The sequence below is a fragment of the Macadamia integrifolia genome, unplaced genomic scaffold, assembly GCF_013358625.1.
Source record: "Macadamia integrifolia cultivar HAES 741 unplaced genomic scaffold, SCU_Mint_v3 scaffold1907, whole genome shotgun sequence".
NCBI lineage: Eukaryota > Viridiplantae > Streptophyta > Magnoliopsida > Proteales > Proteaceae > Macadamia > Macadamia integrifolia.
The window spans coordinates 31646-49574 of NW_024868412.1; the positions used below are offsets into that span (position 1 = coordinate 31646).

A 17929-nucleotide genomic window follows, 5' to 3' on the forward strand; every position below is an offset into this window, starting at 1 on the left:
ATTTCATAGCATTCATTTTGCTGGCTCTTTATCTCCTCAGGTTCAACTGCAAATCACGAGTTGCCAAAGAGAAAAAGCGCAAGAAGCTAAAGTCTTCTCCAAAAGATGGGAAGCATCTTCCCATTGATTTATTCTTTGTAAAGAGTAATCAGAACTTTTAGCTTAGAGAACAGAACTTCTTTATGGTTGTAGTACCCCAACTCGTCTCTTCCCTGTATTTTTCTGTTTGCCTTAGTTTGTTTCAGTTGTGTATGTTGTGCTATGTGCAAAAAACCATTTATTTGGATATCTGATCTCTGAAGAGTAACCATAAAAATAATAATGGTGAGGGTACCCAACATTTGGAGAAATTGTAGGTTAAGTACCCAACGTTTGTGAAATTGTATAATTTTCATATTTTCAATTATAACTCCAGTCATCACCACCGCCCCACAATTTTAGCCAATGTCGCCACTGTAACTGCCACCACCATCACCGCCATCACCATCGCTTCCTTGCAACCTGCCCTCTTCCCGTGTGATCATGCACCCCCCATGCTTCCCAACTGTCCTTGGAACTCCGCTAGCCATGCCCACCCTTGTAATCCGCCCTGCCCCTTCCTTTTCCAACATAAGGCTAGATTTTTGGAATTTTCTTTTTATATTGAAAATTAATGTTTAAAATAAAGATTTCAAAAATCTAGTATACCACAGAACGAATTTTGAGATTCTTTTCTGTCATCACATAAATTCGGACTTGGAAACCAGCTTTGAAGTGTGAAATAAATTTTTTTTTCATAATTTTAAGTATATAATGTTTATTTTTGTAAGTACTTGTAAAACACATTTTGCTTTAAGTTCTTCATTTTTGTTTCATAACATAAGTAAACAGAATACTACTATATAAAAACATGAATTCATGTTTCGTGACAAATTTATCATCTGACAAAAATACCTTTATACCTTTCAAAATATGAGATCAAGATTCATGAAAATATTGATTACAAAAATATATTCCTATTTCATAAAAATAAAAGGAATCGTTCTTCATGTAAGCAAATCAATTATGCCCCTGGACGCTCATGATCAGGGATAAAAATGGTCTTTTTGACAACTGACTCAAAATTTCCCACCGTTCTAATTAGGAACAACTGAGGAACTAACCCCATCATAGGTTTAACAACATCACGATGTCTCACATGCACATTGTTTGATACAATGTCAAACCACCACCCGTTGGAAAACGCTTTTGTGTGAGACCGTAGCATCTAAACGTCACGTACCCAGTAAAAATTACCAGTGTACGTAGACAGAAGTATCTTGAGGCAGTTCCTTCTTGCTCCTCATGTGGGATTAGATGGTGATCCCACAATTTTCATTTGTAGCTCCGACCATTACCTAGGTGGTATTTGTCTCTGCAATTGCCATCTGAAATTTTCAACAGGAGAGATCCATGTCAAGCACCTACATTAAAAATTCTGGTTTGTAAAAACGAATGAGATCTATAGATTAGAGTGACAACAAAGTTTTTTTTTTTTTTTTTTCTTTGGTAGGAAGTGATAGTGAGACTTCAAATATGATACAGAAAGCAACCCCCATCAATTCACAATCACTGCCAAAGCCGCCATCTTCTATGCCAATATATCGACATTCTTGCCCACAAAGGGAATCCAAAATTGTATTCTAGAGGCTGGTCGGCCGCTCCTGCAACTGCTAGAGGCAACCACACGTACCTTGAGTCCCTCAAATCAGCCGAGTTCCAACGGTCAGCCATGAAGATAAATGAACCTGGAAGACCCGAAAGTGGGAGAACAAACGTGCTCTGAGCAAAGAACGTTGTATGCCGCAGGACCTTATTCCCACCTATACAAGGGTTTCCCATGGTCTCCCATGGGCCTAGGATTGAGTACGCTGCATGTGCAAGTGCCTCATTTGGGGCCCAGCCTGTGCAACCTGAGGTAATCATGTAGTATGTTCCATCGTGCTTGAATAGAGCTGGTGCTTCCCTGTGTTGCCCAACTAGAATCCTCCACATCACATGGGTGACACCGAGATAGTCATCTGTTAGGGGCCCAATATGAAGTTCACTGTTTTCCTCCGAGGAGTAGATGAGGTATGCCATACCATCATCATCTTTGAAGATTGTCATGTCCCTGCTATCAAACCCATGGGGCTGTTTGCTGTAAAGGTACTCAAAGGGCCCTGTTGGGTAGTTACTGAAGGCAACTCCCACAGAGGCTTTGGTATAGTTAGAATCATCAATATGCATCCACATCACATATTTTCCTGTCTTGTCATTGTAAATCACCTTCGGCCTCTCAAGCACATTTGATTTGTGAAGGTCATGGGTCTCATTTTCTTCTCCTGCCAACACGATGCCCTCATTTTTCCATGTCCATAAATCCTTGGAAGAGTAGCAACTCACCCCAATTATGTCAACCTGAACAGTAAAGCAGAGCTTCAGATTTCATCATCAACTAATAGGAAAAGGATGAGTCGTAGAGATTAAAAAACTTCCCAATATGGTATCAAGTGACAATAAGAAGAAAGAGTCGAGGTATGCAGATCCATCTAATTCCTCATATGTAATGCAAAGTATAGTTTCAGTGGGTCAAAGATGGTAGTGGTACATATCTTCTGTCCTTGTCTATATATCAGGAGTCTTAAGTACCTCATTGTTTATGATTTTAGACTCTGCCTATGATTCTCTGGAATAATTGTATTCCTCCAAACCTACTTCATATCAGTCATATATGGAAGCTGTGAGGACTCCTTATGTATGCTATTCTATTCATGTATTTGGCAATAGGTACATCTGATAAAAACGGATGTCCACAAAACAGATTCTTTGTCAACTTTGCCTCCTACTTATTACCCCTTTTTGACATTGGATATGTTCCAAGAAAATTTACTAGCATGTATAAGATTCCCTATCCCTGTCATCATCATTGAAGATGTGAAAAAGCCATGTTTGAAGCAACCATGTGATAATGACAACCAAGAGAACTGGGGAACCAGCAATTTGTACATAAGAGACCAAATTCTGTGTTGCCATGAACTAGAGATCCCAACTAAAAAATTCCTTTAGGAGGGGGTTATAAATCTCTGAAGTATCAGTGCCTCTTTTACATGATGCATAGAATTTTGAGCAATAAAACAAAATTGAAAAGGGGAAAAAAATAACAGTATGTACATGCGTCTCACATCTCATTGTTTTGGCAAGGTATCTGCTCTGAGTAAATGTGTGTAACAAATAAAAGAAAACAACTTTTCGGTCACTAAGGTTTCACCTAGATGATGGAATGAAAACAACTTGATCTGCACTATCTCAGCTACTCTTTTTAATGAATAACAATATTATCATTCATTAAATGAAATATGTACAAAGAAAAGGCAATGACGCAGAAAAAAGAAAAGAAATTAGTTCGAGACTGAAGGAAGTCGGGCTCCAATTGACTTAAGATCGGTTCTTCAGTTTTCTTTACAATCAAAGTAGCTACGAAGCCTCAATTACCTGAGGCAGAGGGAAAACACTAAATCAGAATGAACAGTCCTCAATTTGTTTCCTGGATTTTTTTTTTGTATAAGCCTCTAAAAATAATGCTAATACAATCTTGAAGAATGATCTCTTGGATGTAGTTAAAGGTCGAAAACAATGAAAACTACTTGGACCAGAGGAGCAATGCAGCCTTAACACACAAGGACTTCTCTTGAACTTTGAGGGACATTTTCATATCTATTGATTCAGGCAATGGATTACCAAACGAAGAAAAAGATGTAGAGGATGTGAGGCTATGATTTCATGATTCAAATGGAAATTTTTCTTTTAGATGTTATTTCAATAATTATGTGGTAATCAATGTCTTAACAAAATTGGACAGGATGGCCAGACTGCAGACTGTTGATCACCAGGCCCAATCAGACTTGTGTCACTCCAAGAACAGGAGGTCCATTGAAAACTGTCAACTGATACACCATCTGTCGAAATGATTTGATCGTTCAAACCACCAGGCCAAGTGGTAGTCAGTTTTTCAACTGAAAATATGACAGAGATCATGCACCACACGGGATTCTACGGTAGGACCGTCCATGCTACATACCAGACCTTAACCACCAAGTCTGGTGACCTTTCTTGTGCCTAAACTGTAACATTTACACGGCACAATAATTTTGGAGTCTACCCCATGTTTAAAGTATCAGAACATTCAGATTGCTAACTGGTAGACCAGAGTGGTCAACATCTGGTCATATTTTGAAAATGTTGGTAAAGTATCCCAATCCTCCGGGGCGTGGGTGACTAGGTGGCACAGCAAAATTTTGATGGAGATCTCATGCTCACCTAGATGCATGTGTTTCAGGTGGGGACTGGTTCACAGGGAAACCAACACGTAAGAAATGCCCTACCTCCGAAACTGTTTTATCAATTGTGCAATCTACCAGAAGATCTGGTTTTAAATGTTCTTTCACCTGAACTGGCTTCTCCAAGGATATACCTCATATGGAGTTGTCATTTCATGCCCGCGGGTAAAAGGGTTAAGCATATCAATGATAACGTTACTATCAGACAAATAGTTTGAGATTTTGATGCACTTTGTCCATTATTAATATATCGACTATGTAGCATCTATTATTCACCTCACAAGGAAACAAATCCCCGATCCTCATTGGCTGAATGCTACAAAACTCAAACTCATCTGATGCTATCTAGGAGACCCTCAAGAGTATGAACAACCCTATAGTATTTAGAATATAAGTACGAATCATAAAAGAGATTAACCATATACCCGTTAAGTGTGGGTGTAGTCCTTAAACCAAGATCAATGATAGATCCCTCATGGATCTTAAAACACACAAACATATAGATTTTCCGCATCTATGATAATCAGTGGGATACCCCCAATACATGAACCATAAATGGGAGTAGAGGAGTATATGTGTGTAAGCTTAGAAGCCCCCATGAGTATTGATTACGAATCTGTGTCCTAAGTGCTTGAAGATTGGTCCCATGAAGATGACAATGAAAAATTACTCAATGGAGTTCCATCCGCTAAGATCCTCTGCAGCCTTTCACCCTTAGAATTCTCTTACACATGCACTACTCCTGTGAGGGGAGTTTATGCTTCCAAAACTATGAAGGTATTAAAGTGACAGCTGCAAGAACCATTAGCTTCTATTTATAATAGAATCCCTAAAACCTTATTCCACTCCCACAATGGATTAGGCTAGGAGTTTCCTAATCATAGTGGGTCCATAACTGCTTAGGCCCAATGGATCAATCGATATCAGTTAAGCCCACATAAAAGTCCTAACAGTTAGTACCCAGAGCTAACCTCTACAAGCTCTGAGATACCTCCATTTCTAGGGATTGGCAGCTTAAGGTAGGGAGTGGTTGCCCCATTGTCATGATGGTTTCACTAGGGTGTGCAAGGTCTTATTATGTTCTCCTAATCTGATTACAAATAAATCTATTGATTCCTTGTTGAACACCTCATTCAATTGGAGAAAAAATCAACCAACTCTACCAAATGAATGCCAAACAAGGAAATGGTTAGGCCTTGTTTGTGTACCATCCCATTTTTCATTGCTCTTTGTATTTTCTTGCTTTGTCCATCTTCTCCTATTCTTAGGCAGTATGCCCTCTTTTGCAGACTCTTCTATCTCACAATAAAAATTCTTGGAATAATTATCTTAAAAGATGTTGTCTCAGTACAAAATATTCATAGAGGAGAGATCCTTCATTCATAGTGGTTCTCTCACCACTTATTCATGGTGGTTTTCTCCACTAACTTGCAACCTTAACCAGTGAGTGCATTCTCTCCATCTCGTTGCTTTTTATTGCATTTATTTGAAAAACAATAAGCCCATAGATCTGGGACCCGACACAAATAGATTATTGAAATTTGAATTATCAATAGCCTTTGCACTTAGTTTTAACATTAGCATGAAGATTTAACTTGCTTTAGCCGCATTAAATTCTAACATACCAAATAAAACCATAATTTTTTACCCAACCATTACTGCCCCCCCCCCTTTTTTTTTTTAATAATCCATTACTGCTAACACTAAGGGAAACAGCCTCTCCAAGAAGTAGGGGTAAGGCCGCTTACATTATGACCCTCCCCAGACTCCGCAGTGGGGGGAGCTTCGTGCACTAGGTATGCCCTTTTATTACTGCTAACACTATTCCCAATTAGTTACATTTAACACATCACCCTCATTCACTGTTCCAGTTCCCAAACTCGAATTCACAAACATTCTAAAATTTGGCCCCTCAATATCTAGACCATAACAAATAAAACTTCCAGTTTGTTTCAACAATCACAGTCACTTACCCATTCACATTCAAACTCAGAAAGACCAATCAAATCTTTCTCAAACCAAGTATCAGATCATATTTTCTTTCAGATGATCTCTCAATACCATACCTACCCTGCCCCAAAGAAACCCATGGGTACATGCACTGGTTACCTTGTAAATTTAGGAGGTGTCATACATGTTTTGAGAGGTATACTAGGAAAGGTTTCACAATACTTTGAACAGGTTACGCATGGTATGTTGATGTACACATTGACGCTAACCTTCCCTAACAGTTCAAGCTTTCAGGTGAAACAGTAGCAAACATGGTATGAGTGCAGGGAGGTAGAGCATTTTGACTCCTGGTAAGTGCAAATTCAGGTAAGGGCTGACACTTCTTCTCCCTCGGTGCCACGCGAAGAAATGCCGTGTGAGCTCCATGTGCAAGGATCATGGGATTTTGAAATGGTAACAAACATGGTATTTGGTGATACTCATTCCGTACCCGCCCAGCTGCCATTCTTAACTCCATAATTTACCTCTATGAAATATAAATGGATGGAACATTTTTCAAAACACTTGACCCTTCTTTTGAGTATACTGACTTGTGACCAATCCACACATTGAAGTAATCCACTGTTGTGTTCCATGATTCTCTTATTTTGGTAAATAGTTTTAGTACTGTCAGTCTGTCCTATTTATGCATTCAGAAAACACTCATTTCAAGCTTTAATGATTTCTCATATTCCTAGACAGCTCAGGCAAGATGCAGTACCTACAACCATCTATCTCATATACCACATGTTAACATTCTTTGACGTCTCCTCCAAACTTGATTGCCTAAAGCATCGCTTGTTCACGACACCCCAAGGAACAGACAGATTGTTGTTGCCTGGGGTCTCGTCTTTCATTGTGTCCCTCCCCCCTTTTTGTATCCTTTAGGGGCTTGTCCCTAATGGCCTGATGCCCCCCCCCCTTGTTTATTCTCTTCTAGCATAATTTAATTGTTTATTCATCCAAAAAAAACACCACCCTTCAAAGCATCTTGCACTAACCAAAATTTGTGGTTTGCATCCTTCACCCAATGTGTAGCCGGTTGAAGCTGGCTTCCCTACCCCCCTCCTGCCCTTCTGCCTGAACACATCATCAGAATGATACTTCATTCAGATTGGTTCCTTACAACACTCCTGCATTCACAGTTTTCAGCCCTTGGACTCAACCACAAGCTTGTAGATCTTTCCACAGTTCAGTCAACCTGTGCTCATCTTGTTGAATATAAAGAAAACAAGTCAAGGTCACCAAAGTTCCACTCTAGAAACAGTTTATGGTAATCATAATCAATATGGTGAGTAAAATAGACAACCTACAAAAATCCAAGTAACAGAATCTGCTCCAACAGGCAGTATGTTTCCTACTTGCAGAAGCAGTGGCTGATTTAATAGGGGGGTGTTCAACCAGAAACCATAAGCAATAGAACAGGAGAAACAGAGCCTTAAGCAATATAAAGCATAGCAAATCAATAGCAAGCCACATTTTTCAATTGAACATTTGAGTAAACAAAATTACCCGTGCAGGTCCTTCTCTGTAAGCATGATAAGTCGGCCCCTCTTTGTTCTCTCCATACCAATAGTATGTCCTTGATCTCTCAACGTACAAGATTCCTCCTCCATGGGCTTGAATAGGATTTCCATCTGCATCCAACCAAATCCTCCCTGGATAGAAATACAAGATATTGTTACCTGCCTCCTTGATTGGATCTACTGCGATTTTCTGATCAGGGAAGAACAAGTGCCTCAGTGGTGAAGATTCATCAAGAAATTCATTGATTAGTGAATTAGACCGCTTTTGTGGCCTCCGTTTTGCCGCATGTGGAGATCGTCTACCTCTTGGTGGTGGAATCTGGAAACTCTCCTCCTCCACCTCTTCAAGTTCTCGGGTCAGTGGGAGGTGATTCAAACGAACTTGGATATCTCTATGGCAAACAAAGGAGTAAAAATGAAGCATAAGAATGCACGCCACTATTACCCACACAACAGCAGATAACGAGCATCTGCTTCTTGCATTGCATTGGAAAGCAGTTGGTTTCCTTGGTTTGTTCCTCATCCTCTTTCTCCTCTTTATTTTGTCTCCGAAGCAGTGCTGGAGTTAAGAAAATGCAACCTATGTAGATCCAAAGAAACTGAGTCCATGAGTAATTTGTAAAAAGGATTGAATGCCTGCCAAATTAATTTATCCATTTTAGGCTCAGTGAAACTAACGGCCAGCACTCAAAATTTCAAGAACCTTTTGCAGAGTATTTTGTTGGTAGGAACGAACCCCTGTCTCATTGATTTCCCTCCACGAAAATAAATAATGAAAACCGAAACTAGAGCATGAACATGACTGTGGCAACTGGCAACTATCAAGATTTCTAGAAAGACTACACTATTCAATTTTTTTAAGGACACAATTTACGCTTTTGTCAAGCACCAAACAAAGGAAAAACGACCTTCTCCCGATCCCCATTTTCCAAACAAACCCCCAACCCAACAGAAAAAAAAAGAGGGTGGGGGAGTGTGGGACGAAAAAGAAATGAAAAAAGAGGCCTGCAGGCGCCTATTTGAATTAATGAACAATACTTCAATCCAACAAAACAAAAGTAATCAATATTCGCATGCCAGAGATCCACACACAATCTTAGAAAAAGAGATAAAAACATAACCAATTCAATTAAAGATGAGGAGATGATGAAATTCAAAGACAGCAAAAGCTGAAAGAGTACATGATCGAAAGCCACAAGCGGAAAAGGTAGCAGGGAAGGTGGGGGAATAATAAAAAATAAAGAACATACCAGACGAGATTCTAATGACGTTGCAGAGATGTTTGTTTCTGAAATTCTAACCTCCATAGCTGATGAAACTCAAGCTCGTAATGACAAAATTATGTGGTACATATGACGGAACCTCATCATCTGGGTAGGGCCCTAATTTCCCTATGGCCTCAGCTCCACCCTTCCTTCTGATGCCAGGGCACCAGGAGTTTGTTTACAATAGGAGCGAAGACAAGGCGATACTCCTGACTCGAGAGAGGAGGTTGATTTGATTTCTTTATGAGTTTTTGAGTTGCGGGACGATGATTGATTTGCTTCCAACCAACCAAATTTGTAGTTCCAGGTCCACTATGTGTGCTTCTGGGAGACAGAGAGAGAGTTCTGCTACTTTTGAAACTTCTCTGAGAAGGGTATCGGAACGTTTCGAAGATACGGTGACCAAGCGAACCGCACTTCGACACGACACTCGACACTTAACACTCACACACACGCGCGCGCGCGACAATCGACACCCTACCAGAAAAAAAAGCAGCAGCAGCACATAGCCACATGGTTATTTGGCACCGCACTAACCGCTTGTCCTTCGCTCCTTGTGGAACCTTGCCCAATCTTCATGTAGTTAATTCATATTATTCGACTCAACTATATATTTCATATTACTTGGATCTTCTTACTATAATCATCGTCCAATTATTATTACCGATGACAGTTTTGAGATCCTTAAGACAAATGAAGTAGGTTTGGGTAGTGACTCAGTAAAAATTGATCAGATGACCTTCCCTGCAGTTCCTGATGCTCTAACCAAGCTACACAGAAGGGATGACAAGGGAGAGCCGGGTTGACCGGACAAAGGACTCTCCGATGCCTAAGTCAGATCTTTCCACAGTAGATGCTCAAGAGATCTTTTCCAGTAAAAGAAGAAGTGAGTGATCGATCCCCCATGATGGAGGCTTACCTTAGTATTTATAGGCTACTGATGGAAAGAGAAGGAGGGCGTTTGTGGAGAGTCCGGTTCAGGCGTAGAGTCCTTGAGGGGAGTGGCTCTGTGATTCTGGTAATATTCCAGGTTCTAGGGAATATTCTGAGAATATTCTCCATTGATATTGGAGGTGCAAGTTTTGAGAGGGGTGGACGCCTCTGATGACGTGCAGTGGATAGAGTCCTACCCCCATGATCAGGGATCACGTCCCTTAAATGTAGGAGTAGATGTGTGCACGTTTCTAGGTGGCTCACTTGACTGTGCCAAGCCGAGGTGACTGGTCAGCATGAGAAGGCCCCGAGGTGGCTGCTCAACTTGATGGAGGGCCGAGGTGGCAGCACGGCCTGATGAGATGCCGAGGTGATAACACGACCTGATGAGATGCCGAGGTGGCCTGATGGAGGGCCGAGGTGGCAGTATGGCCTGATGGAGGGCCTAGGTGGCAGCACGGCCTGATGGAGGGCCGAGGTAGAAGCACGGCCTGATGGTGGACCGAGGTGCAGCATTGGTCATGACCGATCCTTGCCCGTGCCGTGGTTGGGAAGAAATACCCTCATCACTAGCTCCCACTCTAGCGATTCAGCTCGGACAGCTAGAGCATTAAATTTCGCTGATATTTCCGATCGTGCGCCTTCCACTAGGCACGAAATGCGCTCATATGCCATGTGTCTCAGAGCTGTTACCTCACCTCGGGCAGGCAAAGAGACTGCTCCTGTCCGCCATTGATTTCGACAAGATCCAGCTATTCATTCTCCACCGCCTTCTTCTATAAATAGTGTACATCTTTCCCAGAAGTCTTGTCGTTCGATCTTGTGATAAAAGTCAGCTCAGCTCGCTCCCATCTTCAGCACGGACTATCAAAGAGTTTCAGAGCAGCACGGTATTGTGAACAGCGCTCCTTCTCGCTCATCCTTCCAAGTTCTTCCTGCAACAAGTAAGTACTATTATGGTTGTGACTCGTCAGTCCTCTGCTCAGCCTTTCGCATACCCTAGCACTAGCCCCGGAGATCCCAACATGGTGTCCTCACGTGATCCAGACTCGCCCAACCAGACCCCTTGATTATCGTGAGGCCTGGGGAAAATCACCCTGAGTGCCTAATTCCCGATCCTTCATCCTTTAGTGATGACACTTCCAGCAGTCAGGGCTCTGACGACGGCTCTGACTATGACGGTAGCTCGGGCTCGGGAACTAGCTCAGGCTCTGAGTCTATGGAGGTGGTCTCGCTAGAGATCATCCCGAGCAGGGTTGGAGCTGGCTCAACTGCCTCAGCTCAGCCCCCAGTGCTGCAGCAGCAGGTACTCCAGGTGCGGGCCCCTCGGGTGCCGAAGTCCCTGAGGTCAGCCGAGCAGAGTCCGAGGGGAAAGGCTCTACCTCCTCCTCTGGAGAGAAGAAGACCACGGTGAATACCCCAAGCATCCTGACTCCCAAGGTGCTTAATCTAATCCGGAGTCGATATGGCATCCTAGATTACATGGTGATGCGCGTCCCAAACGAGAACGAACGAGTGGACGCCTTTGGGGATGAGGTTACCCTTTACGATGTGGCCTTCTAGAGCGACCTGAGGATTCCTATGCCCGAGCTGGTCAGCTCAGTCCTGGACCACTGGTGCCTCGCTCCCAGCCAGCTGACTCCTAACTCATGGCGGACTATTCTTGGCTTTGAGGTGTTTGTCTCGAAGTTGGGTCAGACCGCAATGCTAGATCTGTTCAGGAAGATGTTCTTGGTGAAGAGGCACACCTCAGGGTGGTACTATTTCACCAAGAGGGAGAGGGATGGTCCTTACAGCGACCTGAAGATGTTCCTCAACATGCCCTCCTCGGTGAAGAAGTGGAAGGAGAGGTCCTTCTACGTGGCGATGGAGGGGAACCCCTTCAAAAGCAGCTGGGTCAAGCCCACCCTCTCCGTGCTAAACCGAGCACCCAAGCTCTCCCCAACTGGCCTCCAAACATATCACATGTTTTTGGGTGGGGAGGTTGTGGATGTTCGCATGCTACAGGATGAAGACTTCCTCCTGGAGTTTGAGCTTAGTGAAGTCCCTGGTGAGAGTCCGATCGAGTCCGGTTATTGTGGTTCAACTCAGCCTTTTGATGTTTTAGCATGTTCCCAGTACTGATAAAGCTCGATTCTTTCTCGTCTTGCAGCGGTTAAAGTGAAGGTAGACAATAAGGCCCTAGTCGCGGCTGCAGCGGAGGTGAGGAAGAAAGATGCGACCGAGCAGGCTGCCAAGAAGGCCGATGACAAGGGCAAGGTTGTGGCTAGCCCCAACCCGGGTGTGAAGGTCACCCCTCCCGCTGGCGTAAGCAACAAGTCCTCGCCCCTTATTATTGGGGGCAAGCAAGGGAAGGAGATGCTCGCTCCTGTACAATATTCAACTCGGCACGGGGATCCGGGCTTTACGAAGGGAAAGGAACCAGCTGGCGCGATAGGGAAGGCGCCAGGGCAAACTGGCACACCTGATCGAACTGGGCCAGGATCCGACGACTAAAAAAGGGGGCGCTCACCAGTTGAGAAGGGTCAGCATGGAAACCCTCCAAAGGTGGCTCAAACGGGGAAGCAGCCCGCAGACCCCTGAGTGGAATTGCTAGAGAATGGCACCGTTTTGGACCCCTTGGTAGCTCGAACTTGGTGCCTCCGTAGCCGTCCTAAGAAGGATGTTATCCACGTGAGGAAGCTGCCTGATGTTGACTTCGCGGAGTAGGTCTATGCCCGGATGGGGGACCTAAGTATTTCTTGCCTCTTACCCTTTGTATTTATTTGAGTTCCTAGTATTCATGGCTCCATTGGATAAATGCAGGCTTTCGCTTATGCGGTGGAGGCAGCCAGTCAGTTTGAGAAGATGGCCGCTGCCCATGAGAAGTTGGATGATGAGGTAAAGCGCCTGCAGGGGGAGCTTCATATGGCACGGGCCAATTGGAGAATGAGAAGAGAAAGGCCCGATCTGAGGAACAGAGGGCGAAAGACCATGAGGAGAGGGCTGGCGAGCTGGAGCACGAGGTGGCCAAGCAGCTCAGGATCAACAGCAGCCTTGTCAAGGAGAAAGACACACTCCAAAGCGAGCTGGCTGAAGCTCAGGAGGCCAGCAAAAAGAAAGAAGTTGAACACTCAGCTTAGATTTTCGAGCTGGAGAAGAAACATCAATCCGAGCTGGCTTCGAACGATGAGATCGTCGCTGTGGAGGCTGAACTCTGAAGTTGGTCAGAAATGGCTAGTTGACGTCGACGTCTCCTCATTCAGGCTGGCTCAGAAGATGCCATTCAGTTTGTCCTTGGCAAGACGCCTGATTACAATTTCTTTGAGTATAAGCAGAGCTCTCCTGCCCCAACTCCCTCTGTACAGCTCGTTGGTCGGGCTGAGGTCGGTGAGGAGGTGACCCAAGCCAACCCTAAAGCTACCAAGTGATCCAACTTGCTCCTTCCTGATCCAGCTCCCCAACTTCTGCAGTACTGATGTTGTGCTTCTCCTTTTTGTCTTGTTTCTTTCTTTTTTTTCCTTTTTTCGATTGTGGGAGTGATGTAATCTTCTTGCTTCTCTTCTTCTTCTTTTTTTGTAAAAATCCCATTTGGGAGTTGATGTAACTTTTGAGGGTTTCTTCCCTCCATTAATGGATTTTTTTTTTCTTCCCTCATTGTGTATCTTCAGTTTCTGTAAGGTAATTCCATTTTTCAATTGAACTTGATTCGGTCCTATGTGTCTTTGTATGGTGAAACATCATGCCTGGACCTGGACTGTTGTACAAGTATGCCTAACCCAGATTTGGGATTAAAGGTGCCGAACTGAAGCTAGTTCTTCATGCCTTAGAGTAAGGTCTTGATGTAATACCCTACTTCTTAAACCCGGTCTGATTACATGATTGACCCGATTTAACTATGCAGGATCCAAACCGGAGAGGGTTAAGGTGGGTTCCTTATGGACCATGATGGCAAGGGTGACTTTGAACACCGGCTGGCCAGACAAGTCCGAGTCAGTGCTAGAGGAGACGGGTGTACCCAAGCCGTGTACATGCACATATCATAAGGCCATGTACGGATAAAGCAGGTATGTAGTCGTATCTTAAAGCGCATACATATATTGTATCTTATGCCGAGAGTGAGATTCATGCCGAGAGTCGAATTCCATCAAAATCCCACTTGGTGGCCAATTTTTGACCCTCAGGTGGGCGGTCACAGGTGGGCGCATCCGCCCACCTGAGTGACCCACCCATGAGGTTACAAGATGTTTTAAAAAGTATAAATAGCTATCATTATGTTTTTCCTTTTTCTCATTTATGACACTCGGGCGTTTGGTGAGAAGAGTAAAGAGGAGAGAGAAAATAAGGGAAAGAAGAGGAAAAGGGAAGGAAGAGGAAGAAGAAATGGATGTCAGCGGCGCCGAGGTTTGATCTTCCCATTCCGACGCCGGAAGAGTGATCTCCAATACGAGATCTACGTTTAGAGGTGAGCAAAGGCTGGGTTCCTTAAACTTTCACCATACCCAAATGAAACCCTTGATTTGGGTAGAGTTTCTTGAGGTCTCATAAATCCCCCCTGAGGTGATGAATCTAAGGTTTAATAGATGATTTATGTGTTGATTTTGAAGGATTTGAAGAAGTGTTTCCACGGTTGGAGGAGCATTGGTGATTTGAAGTGATTTTGGGGTCTTTGAACGAGTTCTTGAGCAAAGAAGGTAAGATGGCTTCCATTCCTTAAATATAACCTAGATTTAGGTTAGAACCATCTTATTAGACCTTGAATGTGTGGAGAATGGGTTTGGAAAAGCCCCATTTGATTCCCCAAAGGTTGGGGAAGGTTTGGGGAAAAATGACATTTTCCCACCAAGACCGGTGGGCCAAACCGGTCGATGGGCCAAATGGCCCGCCTGAGGGCACCCGCCTGAGAGGGCAGGCCCACGGGGCCAACCGACGGGCCCAACTGATGGGTCGACCGGTGGGCCAACCTGCCCTTCGGTCCTAGCAGGGCCCTTGGGGCCAATCGACGGGCCCAACCTATGGGTCGACCTACCCGCAGATCATGACCGGTGGGTCTGACTGGTGGGTCAAGACAGGTGGACTGTCCGACCCACCCGAGAGACTCCCAACGTGATTTCTACGTCCGAACGGATCCAAAACGGACGTGCGACCTTCTTTTGGGATTCTAAACATGATTTTGTCACAAAATCTTGTTAATTTTGACCCCAAGGTGGTGAAATAGTAACCCCTGTCACTTATGATAGGTTCACCAAAACTTACGCTTCTCGCACCGGATCTCACCCATATCGAGCGTGAGTCTTTGTACACTATAGGTAAGTGGGGAGAGGACGTTTGGCCTTGTTTCAAGGCTTGTTTGGCATTCATTTAATTGTATCTAGACTAGCCATGTCATCATGCAAATGCTATGTAGCTTAGCCATCCTCATATTTTTATGCCATGTGTGTTATGTTTATTTTCTCAATGTCAAATGATGATGTGCTTATGTGATGAATGTTGACATCATTGTGCATAATGCATTAATAGACTAGATGTCGTAGTCGGCTTGGAAACGAGTGTATGGGTGACCCGTGGAATGGGACGCGGTGGTACTATGCAATCGTACTATGTCATATAGGAGCATGCGGTTTAGGATTATCATCTTCCCGTGCTACGACCCTTCCCAATAGGGGTTGAGGTGTTGGGTTACCATTTGGGGGGAAGCAATGGTCGCGGTTGTTGGGTCACTGTGGCAGTTAGACATACGCCCGGCTGGTCATTAGGACAGTCGACAACCTCGGTGGTATATTCAAGAGGGCCAATCGTACTGCTTTTAAATTGTTGGAGTCGGTACCTTTATTTTCTGTCATTTACTTTATGTTGAGAGCCGGTAGTCGGCATGCTGTACTTTTCTTAGTACTCACGGTGGGCCTTCTCCGACAGCCTTATAGGCGTATCGCAGGATGGAGTTCGTGGCTCGTACCCGGAGTATACACGCACTGTGGTTGTAGTAGCACTAAACCAAAGACTTAGTAATGTTGTTTAGGTGGATGTGATTTAAAATGAATTGCATAACATATAGTGCATATGGTTGTGATTTGTTGTATGGACTGCTGTGTGGTCCTTCTCTTCACTTACTGAGCTAGTGAGCTCATCCCACTTGTGCACCTCTTTTAGATGATTTTGTAGGTCATCAACCTGAAGAGCATGGGTCGGGCCCCACAGTTGAATTCCCTGAAGAGGATTGGTGGGTCCCCGAGGAATTAGAGAACGGCACGGATTGCTCGTGCGAGGGCTGTGCTGCGGGACCGCAGTTTTGATACCGAGTTGAGCTTTAGTTTTGATACCGAGCTAAGCTTTACTGTTGATACCGAGCTGAGCTTTTATTTTGATACCGAGCTGAGCTTTACCTTTTGATACCGAGCTTAGCTTTACCTTTTGATACCAAGCTGAGCTATACTTTTGATACCGAGCTGAGCTGTATCCTTTGTGTTTTTGATGATCCCTTTTGTGTACTTGATATGTAAATTGTATTATTTTATGTAAATATCATGCCTGCGGGCCCACATGTACTTAACTATGTATTACAATTTAGGTATCAAGTATAATGGGAATATTTATAGGTAAATTAAGTCTTCTGCTGAACTGATGAACACTTTCTTAGTTGTGTGTATACTGTGGTTGGATACTGTATCAGATGATCCTGGAAGGTTTGGGTTAACCGGTGTTAACCCGGTCACCGGTCCGGTTCTGTGTGAACGGGGTGTGACACTTGAGTTACGAAAACTAGGGTAAGGTATCGTTGATGGTGCCGACCTAGAGCTCGGTCTTAGATGCTGCCAAGCTGGAGCTCGGGCTTGCATGCCTTAATGCATAAGGTCTTGAGGTGCCGAGCTGTGCTCGGGCTTGAATGCCTTGGTTCAGAAGGGCTTGAGATGCCAAGCTGTTCTCGGGCTTTCTCGCCTTGGTGCAAGTCTTTGAGTTGCCGAGCCGTGCTCTGGCTTGAATGCCTTAGTTCATAAGGGCTTGAGATGCCGAGCCGTGCTCGGGCTTGAATGCCTTATTTCGTAAGGGCTTGAGATGCCAAACCGTTCTCGGGCTTGCGTGCCTTAGTGTGTAAGGGCTTAAGGTGCCGAGCCAGGGCTCAGGCTTGATTGCCTTAGTGTGTAAGGGCTTAATGTGTCGAGCCGGGGCTCGGGCTTGAATGCCTTAATACGTAAGGGCTTGATGTGCCAAGCTGGAGCTCGGGCTTGAGTGCCTTAATGCGTAAGGGCTTGATGTGCCGAGCTGGAGCTTAGGCTTGCGTGCCATAATGCATAAGGGCTTGAAGTGCCGAGCTGGGGCTTGGGCTTACATGCCTTAGTTCGTGAGGGCTTAAGTTGTCAAACTAGGGTCTAGTCTTGATAGTGCCTAGCTTGAGCATAGTCTTAGATGCTACTGAGCTTGTACCTCGATCTTAGATGATGCCGAGCTGTAGCTCGGTCTTAGATGCTATCGAGTTGTAGCCTGTCTTTATGCCTTAGTTGTTAAGGTCTTTGTTTCCTTATAAAAGTCAGATATTTGGGAGAAGCTTCATAGTATATTGATGTGTTGTATGCACTTGGGACAAATACATTGCTTCGAAATAGAATCTAATCCGCTCCGTGAATAAAATTGAATAATTGAGATATGGAAGCTAAGGTGCTGACAATATAAAATCTATAAGATTAACACCCAATCGATGGGATTTCAATGCAATTTACTGATAAAACTGTCTACTGATAAAAGTGTCTACTGGCCTCAGTGATTGGGACAGTAAGCAGCTATTCTACTGGCTCGGCTCGGGTCAGGAGGATTTCATCTCGACAATCAACAATTTCTACCGTACATGCTAGGCTCGAGCATGGTTTCTTGACAGATTTTATGAAATTTGCATAGCATTCCCGGG

General features: G+C 44.1%; 1 protein-coding gene across 3 annotated transcripts; it reads right to left on the minus strand.

Moving 5' to 3' along the window:
* Positions 1-921: 921 nt before the first annotated feature.
* On the minus strand, positions 922-9528 carry LOC122065165. 3 transcript variants are annotated; one of them, XM_042628970.1, is made up of 4 exons: positions 9103-9528; positions 7839-8432; positions 1712-2418; positions 922-1406 (listed from the first exon to the last, which is right to left on the minus strand). In XM_042628970.1, the coding sequence occupies exons 2-4, from the start codon at positions 8373-8375 to the stop codon at positions 1373-1375; spliced, it is 1278 nt and encodes a 425-aa protein (XP_042484904.1). In that variant the 5' UTR covers positions 8376-8432; positions 9103-9528; the 3' UTR covers positions 922-1372. The 3 variants fall into 3 exon arrangements, with proteins under 3 accessions (XP_042484904.1, XP_042484903.1, XP_042484902.1); XM_042628969.1 differs by having other exon boundaries at positions 922-2418; positions 9154-9528; XM_042628968.1 differs by having other exon boundaries at positions 922-2418; positions 9103-9527.
* Positions 9529-17929: the final 8401 nt, after the last annotated feature.